The sequence below is a fragment of the Typopeltis vanoorti genome, chromosome 17 (assembly GCF_054136105.1).
Source record: "Typopeltis vanoorti isolate ZY-2024b chromosome 17, IOZ_Tvanoo_1.0, whole genome shotgun sequence".
In the NCBI taxonomy this organism is placed as follows: domain Eukaryota; kingdom Metazoa; phylum Arthropoda; class Arachnida; order Uropygi; family Thelyphonidae; genus Typopeltis; species Typopeltis vanoorti.
Window position 1 is genome coordinate 79,023,492 of NC_143565.1, and position 23,756 is coordinate 79,047,247.

The 23,756-nt window shown below is 34.7% G+C and overlaps 1 protein-coding gene across 8 annotated transcripts in view; it reads left to right on the forward strand.

The window, feature by feature from the left end:
* Positions 1-23,756, forward strand: part of pps (protein partner of snf) — a 553,267-nt gene that overhangs the window by 133,903 nt on the left and 395,608 nt on the right. For all 8 annotated transcript variants that reach the window (XM_090406767.1, XM_090406772.1, XM_090406773.1 and 5 more), the window contains one exon: positions 18,966-19,042. In XM_090406767.1, coding sequence (XP_090262893.1) covers positions 18,966-19,042 — 77 coding nt within the window. The remainder of the gene's footprint in view (positions 1-18,965; positions 19,043-23,756) is intronic.

Genomic DNA, 23,756 nt, shown 5'->3' on the forward strand with positions numbered 1-23,756 from the left:
GAAGATGGTTTAATGTTAAATCTGGTGTGAGACAAGGATGTACATTATCCCCTCTGTTATTCATTATCTATATGGATCACATTATGAAGGAATGTGGTATTAAACCTGATATCAAAATTGGAGATGTTAATGTCAGCTCTTTGCTTTATGCGGATGATGTTATACTTCTAAATAAATCCGCTACAAGTCTGCAAGATTCTCTGACTAAATTGAATAGCTGTTGTAATAGATATGGTATGAAGGTCAGCAATAAAAAGACAAAGACAATGAAAATAGGCAGAATCGTTAAAAATGTCAACTGTGTTGTGAATGGAGAACCTGTGGAACAAGTAAAACATTTCAGCTACTTAGGCACAATTTTTACTGAAGATGGTAAACTAAATATAGAAATAGACAACAGAATCAGCAAAGCTGGTATCGTGGGAAGTCAATTGAATAAATTCATATGGAATAAGAAAGAAATTAGTCGGAACACTAAATTAGCTGTATACAAGACTGTGTTCAAACCAATTTTAACTTATGGATCTGAGAGCTGGGTCAGAAGTAAAACACTTGACCAAAGACTAGAGACCGCAGATATGAGAGTCCTGAGAAAGATTAGAGGCGTGAACAGATGGCATCAATGGCAATATCATATTAAAAATGAGGATATTAGGAAAGAACTTGACATTGTCAGCATCCAGGAATGCGTTAGCAGAGCTAATCTCAGATGGTATGGTCACTTAAATAGAATGGGAGAGGAAAGATTAGCAAAACAAGTGTTCTCTGCCAGGTTGGCAGGAAAACGACCCAGAGGAAGACCAAGATATAGGTGGATTGATACGGTACAAAGTGCCTTAGACGATAGAAATATAAGATCTGATAATGTTGGAGTCTTGACAAGTAACAGACTGATTTGGAGGAAAATTGTAGATAGGAAGTTAGTAATGATGTAATTTTTTCATGTAGTACTGTCATATCCTGTACACCCCTTGAGGGTACATGGCAGGAATTTGATGATGATGATGATGATGATAAAATGATTATACTATAATCTTCTGGGTTTGTGACCATGTTTATTAGGGAACTGTTTTTAAAAAACTAAACAAGTACTGAAAATAACTCGACAAATTTCGTTAGTTGTAAGACTAACATCTTCAGGGGTAAAGAGAACTAACAGTTTAAAGCACAAACTATAAGAAATTACGAAAAATAAGTTCATTTGTTGGTATTATGAACATCAAAAAGTTCGTTAAAAAACTGAATAACAGATCTATACAACCGTTAATGCATGTTAGTTGGAAACAATGCTATTTGTTGTCATGTTCTGTAGTTCACGCTCACTCTGTCCGAGGTAAATTTTTAATAAATGATGACCAAACGTGATTTAAAATCAAACCTTGGTTTTTGTTTCATTGCGTAGGAATTTTAATCATATTTGCTGCCTCTTTGAATTTTCTTGTGAAACAATTCTTATCAATATAGATCATGTTTGTTCTATCCCAGAGTACATCATGACTGGTAGAAGCTGTGTGATATGCTAAGCCAGATTTATGTTCTCTCTTCTTTTGTACATCCTTTTGATGTTCGCTCATGCAGATTTCCCTGCTCTCCCTGTCTGGCCTACGTAGCAGATGCCACAGGAACAATGAATACTATAAACCCCTGATTTTTTCATTGGGTGATGTGGGGGTTTTGGAGGATAAAGAGATCTTGATATTTTTTCAAGTGACAGGAAAGTCACTTTTATGTTGTACTTGTAGAGTAATTTGGCTAATTTCTGTTGCATTCTTGATATAAGGAAGGGTGACTGCGTTCTTGAAGCCTTGTTTATTTAAGTTTTTTGTAGGTGCTGTATTGAGAATTTTCTTAGTTATCTTAGTTGTACAACCATTCAGTTGTAGGATCTGTGTTAAATATTGTATTTCTTCTTTCTGCTTTTCTTCTGTACTGGGGATGTTGTATGCTTTATCCCTTAAGGTTTTTATTAGGCCTATTTTTTGCTTGGGGTGGTGGTGTGAGGTAGCATGAAGAAATCTTCCTGTGTTTGTTGGTTTTCTGTAGATGGAGAATGATAACCTGTTTTTTCTTTCATTTATTTCTATAAGGATGTCTAGGAAAGGCAGTTTTGTATTTTCTTCTAGTTCTAGAGTGAATTTTATGTTTGGATGTAAGTTATTAAGATAGTCTTTAAATGCAATCAGTTCTACTGCTGTTCCTGGCCAAATGATGAAGATATTGTTCACATAATGGAGCCATAATTTTGGTTTTATGTGCCAGTTTTGTAAAGCATTATTTTCAAAATTTTCTATGTAGAGGTTTGTTAGAGCTGGTGAACCCATTGCTAGTCCTTTTTGTTCCCAGAGTTTGTCTTGGTAAAGGAAGAACGTATTTTTTCAACATGTTCTATAAACATTTACAATGTTTATAGAGCTGTACATTCTCTATCTATAGAAAACCAATAAACACAGGAAGATTTCTTCATGCTACCTCACACCACATCCCAAGCAAAAAATAGTTTTTTTTTTAAAAGCAGTTCCCTAATAAACATGTGGTCAGAAAATCAGAATATGTCTATTGAACTTCTCATCATCAAATTCCTGACATGTACCCTCAAGGAGTGTACAGGAACTTCTTAACTATTGAAATTCAATATATCTTATTGAATTTCTTAACCACAGAAACCTAAGCATGAATATACTATAATCTTTTCTGTCACACATCAGCTTTAGTGACATGGCTAAGCAACTTGTCTTCATATGAACCTAATTGATGCCATGATACTTCATTCAGATGATTCAGGGTGGAAACAAATGTAGTCCACAATAGCCGTATAGCAGTGAGTTTCAGGTTGTCTGGTGTGAAGTGGGGGCTAACGGAATGAAATATACAGTGAGTGTTGCTATAGGCTCAGCAGTTCAGTTGCTGCAGATGATGAAAATGCATTGTCAAATTACTCTGATAGGTAATAAACAAGTAATATTCATAGGTGACACAAATTATCCAATCATTGATTGGGTAGATGAGAAAACTCTAAAGATTGAAGGGGAATTTGAATTTGTTGGGCTGTTGCACATTAACTTTTTCAAGCAGCATGTGAAAGGAGGACTATGATGTTAAAGAGTATTAGATTTAATCATAGCATCACAAAGGGTCTCGGTAAAATGATATGACTGTTTGGCCACCACTTAGTGATCATGCTATACTGACCTGGAAAGTATATAGATATTCTGATTAGGAAAGATTATATGCTGAACTACAAAGCTGAAAATTATGACAAATTCAGAAGAATACTGTGTTCGATTCCATGGTAAGAGTGAGTTATTGAAGGGAAGGATATCAGCAGTGCACAGGAATTTTAGGAAAGATGCTTAAATGGATGTGTCCTTAAGAATTTGATGAACAAGTATGCAGGGAATGAAATGAATGTGCGACCATATTAAGCAACACATCCATAAGAAGAAAGTGATGGGAAATATATGCAAATAAGGATGAGGAGTGTGAAATATATAAAACACAGGCCAGAAAGTATTGTGCAGAAAGCTAACTCAGAGCATGAAAAGAAATTGACTGTGCACCCTAAAGACAACCCTAAAGAATTTTATTGTTTTGCTTCAAGTAAAAGTACATTCATTCTACATTTAATGAATGTAGAAGAATAACTCTAGAGTAATGCAGACAGTATCCTTATGTCAGAAACAGATGTGATTGACCAGATAACGAGTGCTCCTTTCATTAAGATCTGTCAAGCTGGTGTTTGTAACATGGCACAAAGTTCTACCATTACACTGGATGAAGAAAAACATGAGAAGGAGGTTCTAGAGCTGTTGTATAACCTAGATAAGAATTTTAGCAATTGGGGCTCAAGGGTTATAGACAAGTGTGCTAAAGGACTGTTCAGCCAAACTAGTTTAGGCCCTGATTTGTATAATTTGAGTCTCAACACCAGAAAGATCCCACAGGATTGGAAAAAATGTAATAGCAAATGACAGGATATGCTCAGTCATTTGCTAATGATGCGATGCTAGGCATGGCAACCAGGGAATCTAATAATATACAACTTCCTATCTATCATAATCCCAGGATGAGGCTAAGAATCTTGGGGGGTTATGATAGATAGGAAGTTGAAGTTCAGAGGTCACATTGCAAAAATTGCAAATACAACTCAGCAAATAATTGTAATGTCAAAATGAATATTGACATGTAAGGATAAGAAAGTTATTTTGCCTCTTTATAAGTGTCGATATAACTCCATGTGTACTACTAGGTGCAGATTTTTGTCTCCTGCATTCTGAGGGAATATAGAAACTATGGAAAGAGGAAGGTGCAAAGAAGAGTTACAAAGATGATATCAGAAGGAGCAATGGAATGTAAATTTTGAAGACAGGTTGAGAGTATATAGATTGCAGAGGAGAAGACAAAGGGGCATCTATGGAAGTTAAGTTTGTGCTCGGTTAAGAAAAAGGGTTGGATTTTTCTTTCACAGAACAGTGAGCAGATGGAACAGTTTGCCTGTTGTGAATTGATGAGTGCATGTAGTGTGAATGAGTTTAAGAGAAGATATGACAGCTGTTGTGGGTAGTGTATGACATCCTTTCGACTCCTTGCAGGTTTTTAATGATGGTAATAATAATAATAACAACAATGCTTACAGAATGATTTGAATAGGCTGAAAATGTGGGTAGAGGATGATGGCAGTCAGTTCAGTATTAGTAATAATGGAGTGCTTAAGAGTCAAAGCTGTATAACTGAGAGTAGACTTCCACATAGCCTTTAAAGGAATACTAATGTTCATTCCTCACCTTCTTGTGGTGCACCCTCTTAGATATCTACCTGGATACAGAACGAATGAGGATGGGCTGGAAATTTGGGATTTAGCAGACCAAATTGTATTCTTATTGGCTTAAACCAAAATATAAAATGATAGTACAACATGACAGAATTTCATGCTAGCTGGGGTATCGCATGGTTAAACAAGGCCCCTATCGTTTTCACCAGGGAACCAGGGCAAACAGCAAAAAATCATCCACTGGAACAAATCTTAAAACTCACTCCAACTCAACATCACCAGAGTTAAAGATCGGTACTGTTAACATAAGAAGCTTGAATGTTAAAGAAATGGAGCTAGCGAGGAAATAGATAAGTACCAAACCGACATAATGGGGGTGACTGAAATAAAAAAAAACAAAAACTGGTGAGATCTTTCTGAGCAATAAATACAAAATGTTATATTCAGGCAATGACAATCAACGAAAAGAAAGATCAGCCATAGTATTCAACACTAAATACGAGGCCAATCTTCTTGAATGGCAGGCAGTCTCAAGCAGAGTGATGTGGGCAAAAATCAGAATGGGAAACTGGACACTGAGACTTATTTGTGTTTATGGTCCCACAGAAGGTTCTACTAAGGTAGAAGTGGAGGAATTTTTTTCAACCTTTAGAGAAAGAAATTGACGCAATGAAAAAGGTGGTGCTTGTTGGGGATCTAAATAGCAGAGTAGGAAATGATTGTCAGACATACAGACATATTTTGGGAAAATTTGGAGCAAAGCTAATAATAATGGCAAATACCTGTTGGATTTCTGCTCAGTACATGGACTGGTCATTACTAACACAATGTTCCAACATAAAAATATTCACAAATTCACATGGAAAGAAGAGGCAAGGAATAAGAAAAGTCTCATTGACTATGTCATTGTTGATAATGACTGTGGTGCAGGACACCAGAGTGTACAGAAGATTTGAAATTGGAAGTGATCACCATTTACTTGAGATGGATAAAATTGAATTTCATATTAAAAAAAAAAAGAATATGGAAGAAAGTTTTAAAGTGAATAAAAGTTGAGCAGCTCTCAGATACTATAGACTAAAATATACAAACATTATTAAAAAAAAAATGAAAGAGTTTTAGAACAAGAACCAAACCTTGGAGATTCAGTGACAAGCCCTGAAGAAAACACTTCAGCCAGAGAAGCATGTGGTGAGGCTGTCTGCAAGGATAGACAAATCAGAACTTCATGTGGACAGAGAAGTTAAAGAGGCAGTGAAGGAAAAAGAAGAAAGCATATCAAAAATTCCTGACAAATAAGTCAGCTTGTGCTCTTAGAGAATACAGAGACAAATGTAAGAAAGCTAAACACTGTAAAACTAGCTAAATAAAAGTCATGGGAAGGCTTTGGTAAGAACATAGAAAATAAATATTAAGAAGGTGGCAAGATAATCTGGAGGTTGTTGAAGCTAAGAAATGAAAGAAAGAGTACTGTAAAAGGAATTAGAGATGATAAAGGTGATATGAAAACTGGAGAAAAAGATATCCTTCAAGTATGGAGTAATTACTTCGAAAAATTGCTATATGAAACAAGCAGTGATAGCACAGTATTAAAAAAACACTCAACAGGCATGCAGTCAGAAATATATATATTCATACTAGAAGTAGAAAAAGCCATCAAAGGCCTGAAATGTGAAATACAGCAGGAGAAAATGATATTTGACCAAAAATGCTCATGTATGGAGGTATAAAAGTCTTACAGTGGCTGCATTGCATAGTTCAGAAGACCTGGACAGAGGAATGAATTCTGGATGATTGGAGTAGATCTCTCATGGTACCCATATATAAAAAGGGGATATAAAATATAAATGAGAATAAAAAACGGAAAATTAAACTGAATGTGAGAATTACAGAGGTATTTCCCTACTGAGTGTTTCTGGTAAGATTTACATAAGTATACATGAGAAATGGTTGAGAAGGATTGTGGAAGAAAAGCTTGCTTAAGAACAAGCTGGATTCAGGCCAAATAGAGGCTGTCAGTATCAGATCTTCACTTTACAACAATGGGTTGAGAAATTATGGGAATATAACAAAGATCTGTATTTGCAAGGGCGGTCTGAAAAGTTCTTGGCCATAGGTTGCAACACTATCGGCACGATTTTTTTTTTTTTTTTTTTTTCAAATTGGTTCATCTGTCATAAGCATCCATGTGAAATTGCAAGTCATTTATCAAGTAGTTTGTTTTATACAGCTGTCTGAAACAAAAGTGTTGTCTGTATCCTTTGAAATGGATAAAATTGAGTATCATGCAGTTATAAAATTCTTTGTAAAAGAAGGTTTAACACCAAAAGAAATTCATTTTAAGTTCATAAAAGTTTATGGGCACTCCTCTCCTTCGTTTTCGACAATTAAGAAATGGGCTGCCGAGTTTAAATGTGGTCATACAAACCTTGAAGATGATCCACGTGAAAGATGTCCAAAATGTGTAACAACACCAGAAATTATTATTATTATTATTATTTGTCACCTCCAGGGAGTCCAAGACTCATGGAGGGAGGGCATCCACTCTACAACTCTGCTTCTACCACTCACAATTCACCAACTGACTGCAACTACACCAACCCCATCTATCGCCGACCACCACTACCAGTGGTGGTCGGTGGTATCATTCATCAAGTGCACGATATGGTATTGGATGACCGGCGAGTCAGTGTGTGAAATTGCTGAGACTATAGGCATTTCAAAAGAATGTGTAGGATATATTTTGCACGAGGAATTGCAAATGAAAAATCTTTGTGCAAGATGGGTGCTGTGCTTGCTCACAGCAGATCAAAAACGCACTCGCATAAAAATCTCTGAACAGTGCTTGGAGCATTTTAACAAGAATAAAACTGATTTTGTGCATTGATTTATTACTATGGATGAGACTTGGATTCACCCTTATACACCAGAATCTAGACAGCAGTCAAAACAGTGGATAGAAGCCGGTTGTTCAGTGCCAAAGAATACAAGGTCATGGCATCGGTGTTTCGTGATGATAAAGGCATTTTGTTTATTAATTATCTTGTAAAGGGTAAAACAGTAACCAGGGAATATTAATCCGATCTTTTAACCAAATTAGATGAAAAAATTCATGAGAAGACACTCGATTTGCAAAAGAAATAAATCATCTTTCATCAGGACAATTCACCTGCCCACATAGTGTTTTGGCAATGGAAAAATTAAGTGATCTCTACTATGAATTGTTGGAACATCCACCCTATTTCCTAGATTTGGCTCCCTCTGACTTCTGTCTCTTCCCAAAACTAAAAACTCTTCCTCGCTGGCAAGCGTTTTTCTTCAAATCAAGAGGTGGTTGCAGTTGTAGAGGGGTATTTTGCAGATCTTACTGAGAACCACTACAGGGATGGGATATGGCGCTGGAACATCGCTGGAATAAATGTATTAGTCTTAAGGGAGATTATGTTGAAAAATAAAAATAATTTCAAAATTTTAAATTTGTTTTTTCATTGTTAGACCGAGAACTTTTCAGACCACCCTGGTAAGTTTTGTAGATCAATGGGGCATTATATCAAGTAATACTTAATCTTTATTTCAGTTGTATGTCAGCGATTAGAAATGAAGGAAGTACAGAATGATGATTTGATGTTAAATCTGATGTCAGAACAAGGATATACATTATTCCCTCTGTTATTCATTATCTATATTGATCACATTATGAAGGAAAATGGTATTAAACCTGATATCAAAATTGGAGACGGTAGTCTCAGCTCTTTACTTTTTGATGTTATACTTTTAAATAAATCCAGTACAAGTCTGCAAGATTCTCTGACTAAATTGAATAACTGTTGTAATAGATATGGTATGAAGGTTAGCAACAAGAAAGCAGAAGCATTGAAAATATCAACTGCATTGTGAATGGAGAATCTATAGAACAAGTAAAACATTTCAGCTACTTAGGCACGATTTTTAGTGAAGATGGTAAATTAAATATTGAAATAGACAACAGAATCAACAATGCTGGTATGTTATGTTTGAGTAAACTAAATAAATTTATATGGAATAAGAGAGAAATTAGCCAAAACATTAAATTAGGTGTATACAAGACAGTGTTCAAACAAATTTTAAATTATGTATCTGAGAGCTGGGCTAGAAATAAAATACTTGACCAAAGACTAGAGACCACAGATATTAGAGTCCTGAGAAAGATTAGATGCGTGAACAGATGGCATCAACAGCAATATCATATTAATAACAAGGATATTAGGAAAGAACTTGACATTGTCAGCATCCAGGGAGTGCGTTGTGCAGACTTAATCTCAAGTGGTATGGTCACTTAAACAGAATGGGTAGGATAGATTAGCAAAACAAGTGTTCTCTGCCGGTTTGACAGGATAAAGACCCAGAGGAAGACAAAGATATAGGTGGATTGATTCTATCTTCTAAGGTAAAAAGATTTTACCTTAGAAGATAGAAATATAGGATCTGATAATGTTGGAGTCTTGACAGGTAACAGACTGATTTTGAGGAAAATTGTAGATAGAAAGTTAGTACATGTATTACTTCATAGTACTACATGCACTTGCATGTAGTACTATGAAGGTCTAGGTCGAAAAATATGCTACAGCCTCCACTAGCTACAGTGAGTCCACCTGCAGTGCACAATGATAGAAGGATATCAGTAGGAACATATAACTGCAGATCTCTATGGGATGATGATAGATTGGAAGAACTGATGAAGGAATTGGACCATGTAAAATAGGATGTTATGGGCCTTTCAGAGATAAGAAGGAAAGAAGAAACTCTCATGCAATTAAAAGATGGACATCTACTCTACCACTGTGAATGCGACAGAAACTCAACTGGTGATGTAGGATTCCTAATAAATAAAACAATCGAGACCAGTGTCCTGTTTATTAATAAAATAACATCAAGAATAGCTGAACTAAGTCTCTTCATAAATAAAAGATTCTAACTGAAAATTATACAGATATATGTCCCAACTACGGAACATCCAGATGAAGAAATAGAAGATTTCTATGAAACATTAGAATCCACATTAAATGATTCTAAAGAATTCTATATAATTATAATGGGTGACTTTAATGCCAAGATTGGAAGCAGAGATGACCATCTGAACTCCATTGGTACATTTAGATTTGGAGAGAGGAATGAAAGAAGAGAAAGACTTATTGAATTCACAGAGGAAAATAACCTTTATTATGAACAGCTTTTCAAGAAGAAAATCAACCGAAAATGGACTTGGAGAATCCCAAATGGACAAACTTACAATGAAATAGACTTCATTCTCTCCAACAGAAGATATATAATAAATAATACTAAAGTGCTTAATAGATTTAATACAGGAAGTGACTACATACTTCTTCTTCTTTGAGTGCCATCTCCTATCGGAGGTCGGCGACCACCTTGGCAAATTTTGAGCGATTGTCAGCTATTCTGAGCAGTCTCTCAGAGTTCATACCAGTCCACTGTCTGATATCTGCCAGCCAAGATTTTCTTCGTCTTCCTTGTCCTCTTCTTCCATTTATCTTCCCTTTTATAATCAATTGAAGTATCTTATATTTTTCATTACGAAGTAGGTGACCAAGATATGCAGTTTTCCTTCTTTTTATTGTATCTAAAAGTTCACGTGGTTTCCCCATTTGTTCCAGTACTTCCTGATTGGACGTTTTTGCTGTCCATGGGATTTTTTTAACATTCGTCTGTATAACCATATCTCAAAGGCTTCAAGTCTTTTTATTGATGTTGTCTTCAAGGTCCAAGTTTCTGCACCGTACAGCAGTATAGACCATACATAGCATTTAACCATGCGTGCTCTAAGTTTAAACTGCGGTTACACAGTGTTGATTTCATCAAGAGAAAATTTTTTCTTGCGATTTCAATTCTAACTTTTATTTCCATTTCTGGATTGCAATCTTCATTTAACCAGCATCCGAGATATTTAAACTTTTGCCACTCTTTCTATTTGTTTCCTATTTAAAGAAAGTGCTAAATTAAGAATTGGTTTCTTACTTATGACCATGAATTTAGTTTTGGTGATATTTATTTTTAATCCCATTTTTTCACTCTCTGCATTTATTAGTTCCAAAAGATTTTGAAGATCCTGAATATTGTCAGCCAGAAGAGCTGTATCATCGGCATATCGGATGTTACTGATGATTTCACCATTTACACTAATCTCTTCCTTTCTTCCTTCCAAGACTTTTTGAAATATGGCTTCTGAGTAGATGTTAAAAAGAAGAGGTGACAGCACACATCCTTGCCTTACTCCTCGTTTGATGTTAATGGAGTCTGTAATAATGTCATCAACTTGAACAGATGCCTTTTGGTTCCAATATAAGTTTTCAATGATCCTGATGTCTTTACCATCTAATCCAATTCTTTTTAATAGTACAATCATTTTAGCATGTTGGACTTTGTCAAATGCTTTCTCGAAGTCGATGAAGCAAATGAATATTACCTTGTTTTGGTCAATACATTTTTGAAATAAGATCTGAGAACAGAAAAGGGGGAGTCGGGCCTAGCAGACCATGCTCTGGATACCCCTGCACACAGGATCAACTGGAAAAACACAAAAGTACTACACAGAAACCCATATAAATCAGAGAGATTGTTCTTAGAGGCGACAGAAGCCCTAAAACACACTCCAAATCTCAACAAATATGGCTGTATTAACTTGCCGAAGATCTGGGAGACAGTCATATTAAGGAAAAACTAGCACTTTTCTAGGACTCTAGCAATATATGATAGCGGTTTTTTTTTTTTTTTTTTTTTTTTTTTTTTTTTTTTTTTTTTTTTTTCAGATAGAGGGTGCCAAAAATCAGGACTCTAGTCTTTGTGTTGCTGCTACAATTTTGTTAATGTACACCATGTTGTTTTAGTCTCGCGTATTGTGACAAACAGTGTTTTTGTGCTCTGAAGATGCTGGTTATAATACCAGCGAAATATCAGCATCAAGTTAATAAATCAATTATTTACTTAGTTTCTGTGTTCTATTATACCGTTAAAATAATAAACAACGGGCCTCTCTTGTTCCCAAGCCGTTTCTAAAGCCAAATTGGGTATCACTGATGGTGTCTTCACATTTTCTGTGTATTCTTTTTTGAATTATTTTCAGAAACATTTTGAGAATGTGACTCATTAGGTTGATCATTCTATAGTCATTACAAGTTTCACATTTACTTTTTTAGGTAGCATGATGAAGGTCGACTGTAACCAGTCTTGAGGGATTATGCCTGTATCGTAGATCTTCTTAAATAGCTTTACTAATATGTTAATGTTGTCACCTTCTAATAACTTTACTATTTCTGCTGGTATTCTATCTGGTCCCAGGGCTTTACCATTTTTAGCTGAGTTTAATGCACATTCCACCTCTGATTTTAGAATGCATGGACCCTCCATATGTTCATAAGTATTTTCTGGGTTCTGTCTGTTATCAGTAAAGAGTTCTTCTATATATTTCACCCATTCTTGTATTTTGTCATCCTTTTTTGGATATAATTTCTCCCTTTTTGTTTCGAAGGATACAGAATTGTTTTTTCTTATATATACCTGAGGTCTCTTTCATCTTTTTGTGTAGATTAAAATTGTCATGTTTCTCTTGTAGAATTTCTATTTCATTACATTTTTCATTCATCCAGATTTCTTTTGCTTTTTTGATCTTGTGTTTAATAATTTTCTGAACCTCTGTATATTTTGTTGGATTATGATTTTTATACGATCTGCGTATTTTGCCCTTACTAGTATGTAGTCATATTTTTATATGACTACATACTAGTAAGGGCAAAAGTATGGATCAACAAAAAATGGAAATGGAATAAGCTCATAAGAAAAAAGTCCAATTTAATGAATCTACAAAACCTCTACCACAATAAAAGCTGTTATAGAGAATCACTCATAAATGAACTAAAAAAGTTAAATACAGCTATTACCATCGATGATGCTAGTGAAATCTTAACAAAATCTATCTTGAATTGTTCACTAGAAATAGGAGGTGTAAAAAGGCATCAAAGAGAGGAAAATCTAAGACAAGAAACGTTAGATCTGATGAAGAAAAGAAGAAATATGAAAAGAGATTTGAATGACACCAATAAAATAGAATATGCAGAAATTTGTAAAACTATACGTAAAAGGATGAAACGTGAAATTAGATCGTATAATACTAGGAAAATTAAAAAAACAATAGAAAACAATAGTAATATGAAGGTCCTAAGATGAACATTATCAGCTGGAACAAAGGAAATAACTGCTGTAAGAGGAAAAAATGGTGAACTTAAAATAGAGATGCAATAATCAAAAAAGAATTCAGGAATTTTATACTGAACTCTATGAAGACATCCAAGAATCATCTATGGGAAAACTTGAATGATCAAGAACATGATGCCCCTGAGATCTTACAAGGTGAAGTGGAAATGGCACTGCAGGAAATGAAGAATGGAAAGGCCCCAGGAGAAGATGGAATTATGGTAGACTTCTTAAAATTGGGAGAAAGCCCTGTCATCAGACAGCTGACTAAACTCTTTAATAAATGCCTAAAACAGAGAAAAATTCCAAAAAATTGGAACAATTCACTTCTATTATTAATTTTTAAAAAGGGCAATAAGGAAGAAATTAAAAACTATAGACCTATAAGTCTACTCCCCACTATATATAAAGTCTTCACAAAAATTATAAATAATATCATAGGGAATGCAATCCTGTGAACAATCTGGATTTAGAAAGAATTACAATACTTTATACCATAATTCATATTCACACATTATGACAGCTCATTGAAAAATTAATTGAATACATTAAACCCTTATATCTGGCCTGTATAGACTACGAAAAAGCATTTGATTCAGTTAAAACATCTGCAACACTAAAAGCACTTGAAACCCAGGGGAAACTGAGAAACCATATATTGAAACACTAAAACATATTTACAATAATGCAACTTCCAGTGAAAAGTTCCCAACACAAAAAGGCATCCGGCAAGGCAACACCATATCTCCCAAATTATTTACAGCTGCAGATATGATATTGTCCTAATAGCAGATAATTTTGAAGATCTGTAAGAAAGGCTAAATCAGCTAAATGAAGCCTCCAGCATAATTGGATTAAAAATAAATAGAGAAAAAAACAACGTGTATTTGGGCCAATTGTTATCTTTTGAGGATTGCCAAAGAAAAGAGATTGAACGAAGAATTCATCTTAGATGGATGGTTTATGGGAAAATGAGAGACATATTCCGAAGTGACATTCCTATGTGTCTAAAAAGGAAAACTTTCGACCAGTGCATAAGGAAGTCCTAACATACAGAGGAGAAACATGGACTTTAACAGCAGCCCTAAACAAAAAACTGAGAATAACACATCACATGGAGAGAAGTATGCTAAAAATAAAATTGAGAGATAGGAAGACAAATACCTGGATAAGATATCAAACAGAGGGTCATGGATATTGTAAAATACATTAAACAGGCTAAATGGAGATGGGCTGGCCATATTGCCAGATGCAGTGACAGGAGATGGACTAGAAAAACAACAGAGTGGAGACCAATGGACGGAGAAAGACAAAGAGGAAGACCGAGAAGAAGGTAGAGGGATGAACTGGAAAAAAACTATAATATCCGTGCTGTTTTAAGGATACTTGTGACATAAGACTGAATGATATATGCACGTAAACACAAGAAAGATATTTAATTAACCAAATACTTTGGTCTGGAAATAGCAGACCATCCTCAGTGGTATTACAAGAACAGTTTTAAAAAATACAAGCTAGAATACTAACAATAGATCGTTAAAAATAGAACACGCCACGTGATGTTATGTCGCTAAGTATTAAGTATAAAATAGAATATTTTGAAGTAGAGACATGATTAAAAAAAAAAAAAAAAAAATTAATGAGTAATCTTGATGACTCCCAGATTTTTGATATAGATATACAGTCATTACGATTCAGGTTGGGACAATGGAGCAAGGCCTCCACACTTTCATTGAACAAACGTTCGAACCTATAACGGGATCTATGTAAGAGGTGAGTCCTGGACCAAAAGATGCTGTGGTCAGTTTCAATCCCGTGTTGAGCCAATCCAGACTTTTCAGGTTTGTTGTGAAGAATGTAGGATTGATGTTCTTGGATTATTTTTTCAAGAGAACGTCCAGTCTGTCCAAAATAGGAGAGATCACAGTTGCAAGGAATTTGATAAACCTATCGCAAGAATTTTAAAGAAATATGATTTAACAACTACTAATTCACCTATTAACAAATTGTCTTCTCATTTTCCTTCTCCTAAAGACAAACGCTCAACTTTATCTCTTCCTGGAGTTTATCAAATTCCTTGCAACTGTGATCTCTCCTATTTTGGACAGACTGGATGTTCTCTTGAAAAAAGAATCCAAGAACATCAATCCTCCATTCTTCACAACAAACCTGAAAAGTCTGGATTGGCTCAACATGGGATTGAAACTGACCACAGCATCTTTTGGTCCAGGACTCACCTCTTACATAGATCCTGTTATAGGTTCGAATGTGTGTTCAAGGAAAGTGTGGAGGCCTTGCTCCATCGTTCCAACCTGAATCGTAATGACTGTATATCTATATCAAAAATCTGGGAAAATCTAATCAAGATTACTCATTAATTTTTTTTTTTTTGTTTTCAATCATGTCTCTACTTCAAAATATTCCGTTTTATACTTAATACTTAGTGATATAACATCACGCTGTGCGTTCTATTTTTAATGATCTATTGTTAGTATTCTAGCTTGTATTTTTTAAAACTGTTCTTGTAATACCACTGAGGATGATCTGCTATTTCCAGACCGAAATATTTGTTAATTAAATATCTTTCTTGTGTTTACATGCATATATCATTCACTATGATATCCTGTACACCCCTTGAGGGTACATGTCAGGAATTTGATGATGATAATAATAATAGTTTGCTTTGTATGTCATTTGCTTCACTATCTGTTTGACTGTTTTACATGGTGAAAAATTCCAATTTTGGGGAGAGGATAAAACTTATTTACCTTCATGTGAAGTGGTTTGCCTACAGTTGAAAATCCCCTAAAAAGTTTAGAGGGTACATTGCAATTGCAAAGACTGAATGTCAGATTGCTGTTATGATAAGCAGTATATTGACAACTGAGAACAAGGAGATGATTATGCCAGTCTCTAAGGTGTTTGTCAGACTACACATGGAGTGTCTTCCAGAGATTTGCTGACACAGCTTTCATTTGGATGTGGAAACATTGGGAAAAATCCAGTCACAAGTGATCTGGGCTCTATGAGGATTCTGGATTTGGTTAATTATGGAGAGAAATTAAAGGAATATTTGCAGAGTTTGGTGGCTATGCAGAAAAGAGGTGCTATGATAGAGATATTTTAGTTAGTGATAGGATTTTATTAATTAACACGTATCTAAAAAAAGAGTAGAAGGTGAGAGGAATTAGAACAATATGCTATCATGAAAATTGTGTAAATGTGTAGTGAAGAAGGGTGCGAGGAGTATATTTTTTACATGGAGAATTGTGGATGAGTGGAACGCATTAACAGAATTCTTTCTTTTAAGATTCCATGGTGGTCAGCATTTATTGTGAAGAATTTATGGAGATAAAAACACACGTGTTGGAGTATTGTAATTATGAAAATAACACTCAACGTGTAAATTTTGTATTGTATCAAGATCATCATCATCAGGAAAACATACATATGCACAGAACACAGCTACATGACACTATACAAAAGTAAAATAAATCTAAATGCTTTGTTAATCGTTTACCCCAGCACTTCCCAAAATGTGGGCCGTAGGTTTGTTGAGGGGGCTGTGAAATAATGAAAACAAATTTTAAATGTTTTAAGACTAAGTAGATTTTTTTTATCTTAAAAGAAACATATTTAATTTTTATTATTTCTTTTTTGTTATTTTTTAAATTTTAATGGAAAAAAATTATACATTGGTGCGGGTTCACGATTTTTGCTTCCTGCGTATTTCGGAGCTTAAGGAATATTAGTAAATATAGGCTTATTCATGTAATTTTAATTTCAAAGAAGAAATCTGAGAATTGAAGTTACAAATATTTCACCTGATATTGACTTTTAGTGAAGCATTATTGAAACTATTAAACTTCTTTAATGTTTTTAATCCTTTCTTTATTACTAATCGTTTTACGTTTCATGTGCGTACAATAACAATATATCTATGTATATAAAAATATGAGATAATGTGCCATGTCAAATGTGTATGTAAGATGCTAAAAATGTAATATTTGCATTGATTTTTGTAATATTCATTGTGTATGTTTTGTATTAAATATCAATACAATAAATATTATAATAATATATGTCTATATTACGTTTTTTTTCGAGGGGGCCCTTGAAATATTTTAATTTTTCCAAAGGGGGCCCTGACATCCAGAAGTTTGGGAAGCACTGGTTTACCCTAGTCTGACCTCTGGTGAAAAAGAAAAAAATAATAAAACGGTAAATAAAAAATATACATAACTATAAATTAATAAAATAAATAAGTTTTATAGTGGAACTACATTAAAGACATATATATACAGTCCTCTCATCAGGGCCGACTCTAGGCTTAGGTGCAAGAGGCACTCGCCTAGGGGTGCAATGGCTTTGGGGTGCCAACACTTTAAAAAAAAAAGTAATAGTATTAAAGAGGACCAGAGAGTCGAAGCATTGGTGGTACAAGCAGTGCCCTCCAAAATACTCTATATGCACTTTTTTTGGCAATAATTATAAACTGCGCTTAACAATAAAGAATTTTATGATGCCTGTCTTGTCTTACAATGTATTGATAAAACTGGCCTAGGGGTGCCACATACCCTCGAGCCAGCACTGCCTCTCATATTAAGGTTTTCTTGTGTTGTAGTTCTGCCATCATGTTCTGGATGCTATATAGATTGCAGATTGGTCCTCCAGATTCTTGGAATTACTTATACATCATTCTTGTTTAGATTTGGATGATATTTCAACATCTCAGCTTCCATGAACTTTCTTTCAAACCAGGTTTTGGTGCTTGAAGGGACTTCGTGCCTTTCTAGGTGATTCTGTGACATGTTTGAAATGCATTATCTGACAGGCTTGTTTTACCATAGTATAATGGAGGAATTTAATGTGCCTTTTGTATTCGTCTTTTCTTATTGGGATGGTGTGCCCTGTTTCCTCTAAGTAGGATAGGTTGCAGGTGCACTGAAGTTTGTGAACTCTCTGGGTGGGCAAGTTAGGGAAGGCGATATTTGAATGAGCTGAGTATACTTTTTAATTATGCAGATTTGAAGGTTGCCTTAACGTTGTGCACTGGTATCCAGAACCTGAAGACAAACATTTCTGAAGATTACAACTCCAAATTCAGAGGAATCAGCTTGTGGCAATTTGTGTAAGTTGATTTTGAGTAGAAATCAGGTACACATTCAAATTTTCGAATCCACTGCAGAGGAATCACTTAGTAGCACTCAACAAGATCCTGTATGGATGGATAAGATGGATCCTATATCCCAAACTTGCTAATGCTAGGGGTTCCATGAGGCCCTTCTTTCACTTATTTCTGTATATCAGCAAACTTTTCTGGTTGACTGCAAAACTAACTTATAGTTTAGCTGATGATGAACCCTCTTTGTCATTTGACAAACCTTGTACTACACAGATTACCAAAATCTATAGAATATTAACTTAAGTTTACCTTTGAACAACCATTAACTCTATATAAATAACATTTGTATGTATGTGAATATGTATAAAAATGTTTCATGTATCTTTTGATGTCTGTATCAGATCACACGTTATTTACCTGGAAATGAGACATTGGGTTGAAATCATGTTGGTGATGAAAGTAACTTAAACCTAAATTAGCAGTTTTTTATGTAAAAAGGCAAACTAGTACACTAACATACTATTTGATAGCCATAGTAACTGTTGGGTAAACATTGCCATCTGATCCTAGGTTGCTTTACGAAAGCTAAATTACTTGTTTTATCTGATACCACGAATAGGTAATAATATATTTTATGTAGGTTATGTACTGTAAATATTATTATTAGTGCATCTAACAAGCTCCAGTTAGTGTAGGTGTTATTTATAAACTATTTTACTGGAACCTGATTCTGATAAAATATATTTAAACTAAGAGAATCTTTTATTTAACAAATTATTTTTTAATGTATACAAAATCTATGGTTTATTTATTTCTTTATTTATTTAGCTCCAACAATTCCTATGTCTGAAGTGTCCACTGCTTTAACTGACAATATTGAAAATTTTCCTGATTTGGATCGCTTGGTAAATACATAAAATATGCAAAGTTTAGCATCTTTTAATTTAAAGAAGCTTGCGATTATCATGTGTATCATATAAATATGAGGTGCTATCAAAAAGTTCAGACTAGGTTTGTAACATGCCTACAGATGGCAGCACAAGGCTGCATGCAATCACAGGGAGCACCTACCTTCATAAGTCAGTGTGCCAAAAGACATCGCCCTCTGTGCATTGGGAGCTGTGCAACTGATGCTCTTTTGACCACCTGCGTTACCACATCTGCGATTTCATCATGGACAGCAAGTTAGAACAAAGAGTAAATGTGAAATTCACGTTTGAAAAAACGTGAAATTCGAGGATCATTACCTGTGACGAAACTTGGGTGTATGGGTATAACCCTGAGACACAGCAACAGTCTTCACAGTGGAAGAGCCCGTCATCTCCACATACCTGTGACGAAACTTGGGTGTATGGGTATAACCCTGAGACACAGCAACAGTCTTCACAGTGGAAGAGCCCGTCATCTCCACGACTGAAAAAGGCGAGGCAGGTCTGCAGCTCGACTAAGTGCATGCTCATTGTCTTTTTCGACATTCGCGGCATTGTGCATCTAGAATTCATCCTCAGGGACCAGACCGTCAATAGCGAGTTCTACTGTCAGGTTTTAAGGTGTCTGAGGGAGGACATTCAGCGAAAGCGACCAGATCTGTGGCGCGTGAAAAACTGGATGCTCCATGACGACAATGCACCCTGTCACCGAGCTCTCCTCACACGTGAGTTTCTCACCAGAAACACCATGATCTCACTTCTGCACCCATCCTACTCACCAGATTTGGCTCCTGCAGACTTCGCCCTCTTCCAGAAGATGAAGATCCAGCTCAAAGGTCACCGTTTTGACACCATTGCAGAGATCCAGCGCGAATCGCAGAAGGTGCTTGACATGCTTCGAAAAGAAGACTTCCAGGACACATTTCAGAAGTGGCAAGATGCTAGGAGCACTTATTGATATGCAAGGGGACTATTTTGAAGGTGATAGTGTGTAAACGTAGATAAAGTAATTTTTCGTAAACAGAGCTAGTCTCGAAACTTTTTGATACCACCTCGTATTGTTGAAAACTTGCTGTGCCCTCTTTCTTTTGCATTTCTTCCTTTCATTGCTACTTGTTGAATAAAAATTGAAGATTTTTAAGTTATTGCATCATTAGTGATTCCTTGGAAGTAGTAGAAGTAGAGAATGATCTGTCTGTCTGTGAATAAGACTGCATCCAACTAATATTTCATTAATGTGTATCATACATCACCTTATAGATATTGTTGTGTCCCTATCTACAATTATTAAACTTTCTTTTATCCTTTCAAGTGAATCTTTATTATATCTTTATTCAAAAACTTAACTATGCACGGGATATTACAAAATTCAAATATTCATGCTTTTTTCCCCCTTAGTGTCCCTAATATTTATATTATACTGCTCCTTTCAGGACATTTAGTTTAGGATATATAATTCAAAAACAAGGAGCAATTACAAAAATATGTCTGATATTGAAACTATTAAACAATCGTGACCCTTTATCTCATAACTTAACACATTAATTTCCCACGTGATTAGGTTCGTGCGTTTTTCAAGTGGTGCATTAGGCAGCAATTTCAGACAACTGTATTATTAATGAACAAAAGTTTATTTAAGATCATAAACATGGTACAATTCAATTTCTAATATATAAAACACAATTCAATACTAAGAATAAAATTACACAAGCAAAATACAAGTATTAGGGCAAAATCCTTTGTGGGAATTTGCGATCATGCCGTCATAACAGACTTTATTACATATAAATATATACATATAATCCTGGAACAAATTAACACTTTACTTAACCTTATACTAGTCAGAATGCTCTATATTGCTATAATACCATGGACATTAATGTTTATATTCAGTTTTCCTTATCTAACTTACAAAACAACATAGGTTAAACTATCATTGCGCTATGCCCATACATACATTTGACCTTTAAGACACTCTCATATGAAATACCATGCGCATACATAAATCTCTAGCACGTGAATGCTTATCAAATAATATAAACTAGTTTACTCTCATTCTACTCTAATTTGTACTAAAATCCTACTATATCTTCGACTATCCAGTAATTAACAATGATTGCAATTATATGCGATTTCAATTGATACAAGATTTTACAGTACCTTTCTAGGACGAACCCTGGTTTTCACGAGGGTAAAACACACACACAGGATCTTCTATTCTATCTCTATGGAACTCATCACATCACGTGGGCACAGATTTCTGTATGGATTTTCTTTCCCTCGATACGAGTACTGGAAGATGAGATACATAGACAATTTCTTCCTTCTTGTAACTATACGGCATTCCTCGTCTCTTGCAATAGGAATATGGAATCGAATAAATTCCTGCACACTTTGTTTCCTTGTTGTGTCGGACAGAGATAACTCCTACACTGTCACTCAGGAAAACCGTGTGTTACCTATACGAAGATTTCGTGAAGAAACTCTCAGGGGAAAAAAAAAGCCTTGTGGTGGTGGTGGTGGTGGGGGGTCCTAACCCTTTTATCTGCATGGCTCCTATCGGCACCTTCAATTTCTTTTCTCCTCCCCCCCCCCTACTGGAGTCGATCTCACTCACCAATTAAAGTCGTGTTTTTCTGTCCAAAACATGCTATGGTTTGCTTGCATGCGACTCTCACGTGACGACGTCTCACTTCGGGAATTGACTTTGAGCGATCGTCATTTGTTTTAAGCTAGCCTCTATACTAAATTAATCCCCATTTTAGAATTTACTTGAATATTTTAATCTCCTTTTTTCAAGTGTTAAACTAGCCTCTCGCATACAAATTCTTATCTCTAATCTTCTTTGTCTTTTTTTTGTAATAAGATTCCCTTTTTTATTATTTAGTTAAACAATTTCTGCTATAATTATTTTACTTGGATGCAAGCATTTTTTTCTGTTTTTAAATATTTTGTATTAGCTACTTACATAGGATTTTATATTTTTATTTTCTTGTTACACCATGATAACTGAAATTTTTACATTCTTGGTTATCAGGGTGTAACAATATAAATAAACAGGCACATGGATGTACTATGCCCCTGTTTATTTGATCATATCGTAAAGCACTGCTTAATGCAACCAGAAGAATGAACACACTCTTTAGTTGGAAAGTGAGTCTTGTCTGAGATGCAAGGAACATTATATCCTGATTATTTTCATTACATTTCTCTAGTGTTTTGATTGTTAATATTATTTTTATTAAATATAATAAATTTAATAAATGAATACCTTTTATTAATGAGGTATTGCTTTAAAATAAACATAGAAACTAAAATATTGTTATAAACAATTGCTTAGCATTATTTGGTAAGCAAACCAAGCCACCATGGTTGACTGAGTGTTTAAGTGTATCTTTCCACCCTTCAACCAATAGGCTGCTGGTTCAAATCCTGCCATGATGGGTTGTATTGACTTGAAAGATGAATTTTATTGCCTGGTTTCAGATCATCACTGCTTATTGGAGCTTGAAGCGGCTTGAAAAAGTTCCAAGTTGGTTTCTATTAGAGTTTCTGGATTATATAGAAAAAAAATCTTTGGCACCCTCAGCACTAATGCACTATTAGTTTACAGTCTTTTGTGGGTGGAAATGATATTTAAAAAATAATAATGAGACCATTTTTTAAATTGTTTCTGACCTTTCTAAGGATAAATATTAATATCACCCCGGCATGTAAAAAAAAAAAATAAAAAATAAAAAAATCCTCTATTGATATATTTCTTCATAGGTACTACAGTAGATGCACACTACAGTGAATACCACTATAATGAAATGTTGTGATGTAATACACTAAAACTGAATTTCTTAGCAAATGTCACAATCAGCTAAAAAAAAAAAAGGTGAGCAAATTGTACATTAATGACGTAATAAATTTTATATGTGGTAGGAATCATTATTAATCCTTTTTGAGGAAATGGCAGGAAACAGAACAAATGAAATTGTGGGAACCAAACAGGAACACAAAACACATGATAAAGTACAAATGCAAATAATAATGGGAGACATATAAGAAAGAATTAGGAGGGTATGAAATTCAGTGAGTTCCAGGAAAGATATGATTGATACCATGTGGATAGTTTGGGTTTCCTGAAGTGAGTTTTCAGACTCCATGGAAGTCCTCATGCACTAATAATAATAATATTTTGCTGTATGTTACCATGGCAGTTTTTCAGTTTCCAGGAGAAGAACACTGCTATGTAATATGACATAGCAGTGTTCTGTGGTGTTTTGTGGAGATAATTGATGTCCATGCATTTATGTCCAACCAGATTTAGTCAGAAAAAAAAAAATATTAGAAAATTTCATATTTTATTTCAGAAAGTACTCTTTATTTTAGTGTTAAAAATCAAACCTATGTATTTTTCCTTTCAAAGAGTGCATGTTGCACAATTCTGCCAGTAGTACTGTGTAGGTGCTTGTCTACAGTTAGGAAGTTGCCTCACTTAAAAATTCCCATTTCCATTCTGAAAGACTAGTATATTTTTCCACATTATTGCTACACCCCATGTTTTATCTGTTTTGCAAAAAAAAAGTACATTGATTTTCTTCATCTTCTCATGTGCATATATCAATTCTTATCTGACTTGCTGGATTTTAATGAAATTTGATCTATTTACGAAAATTTTTTGTTATCTTAATTTTTGTTCAAA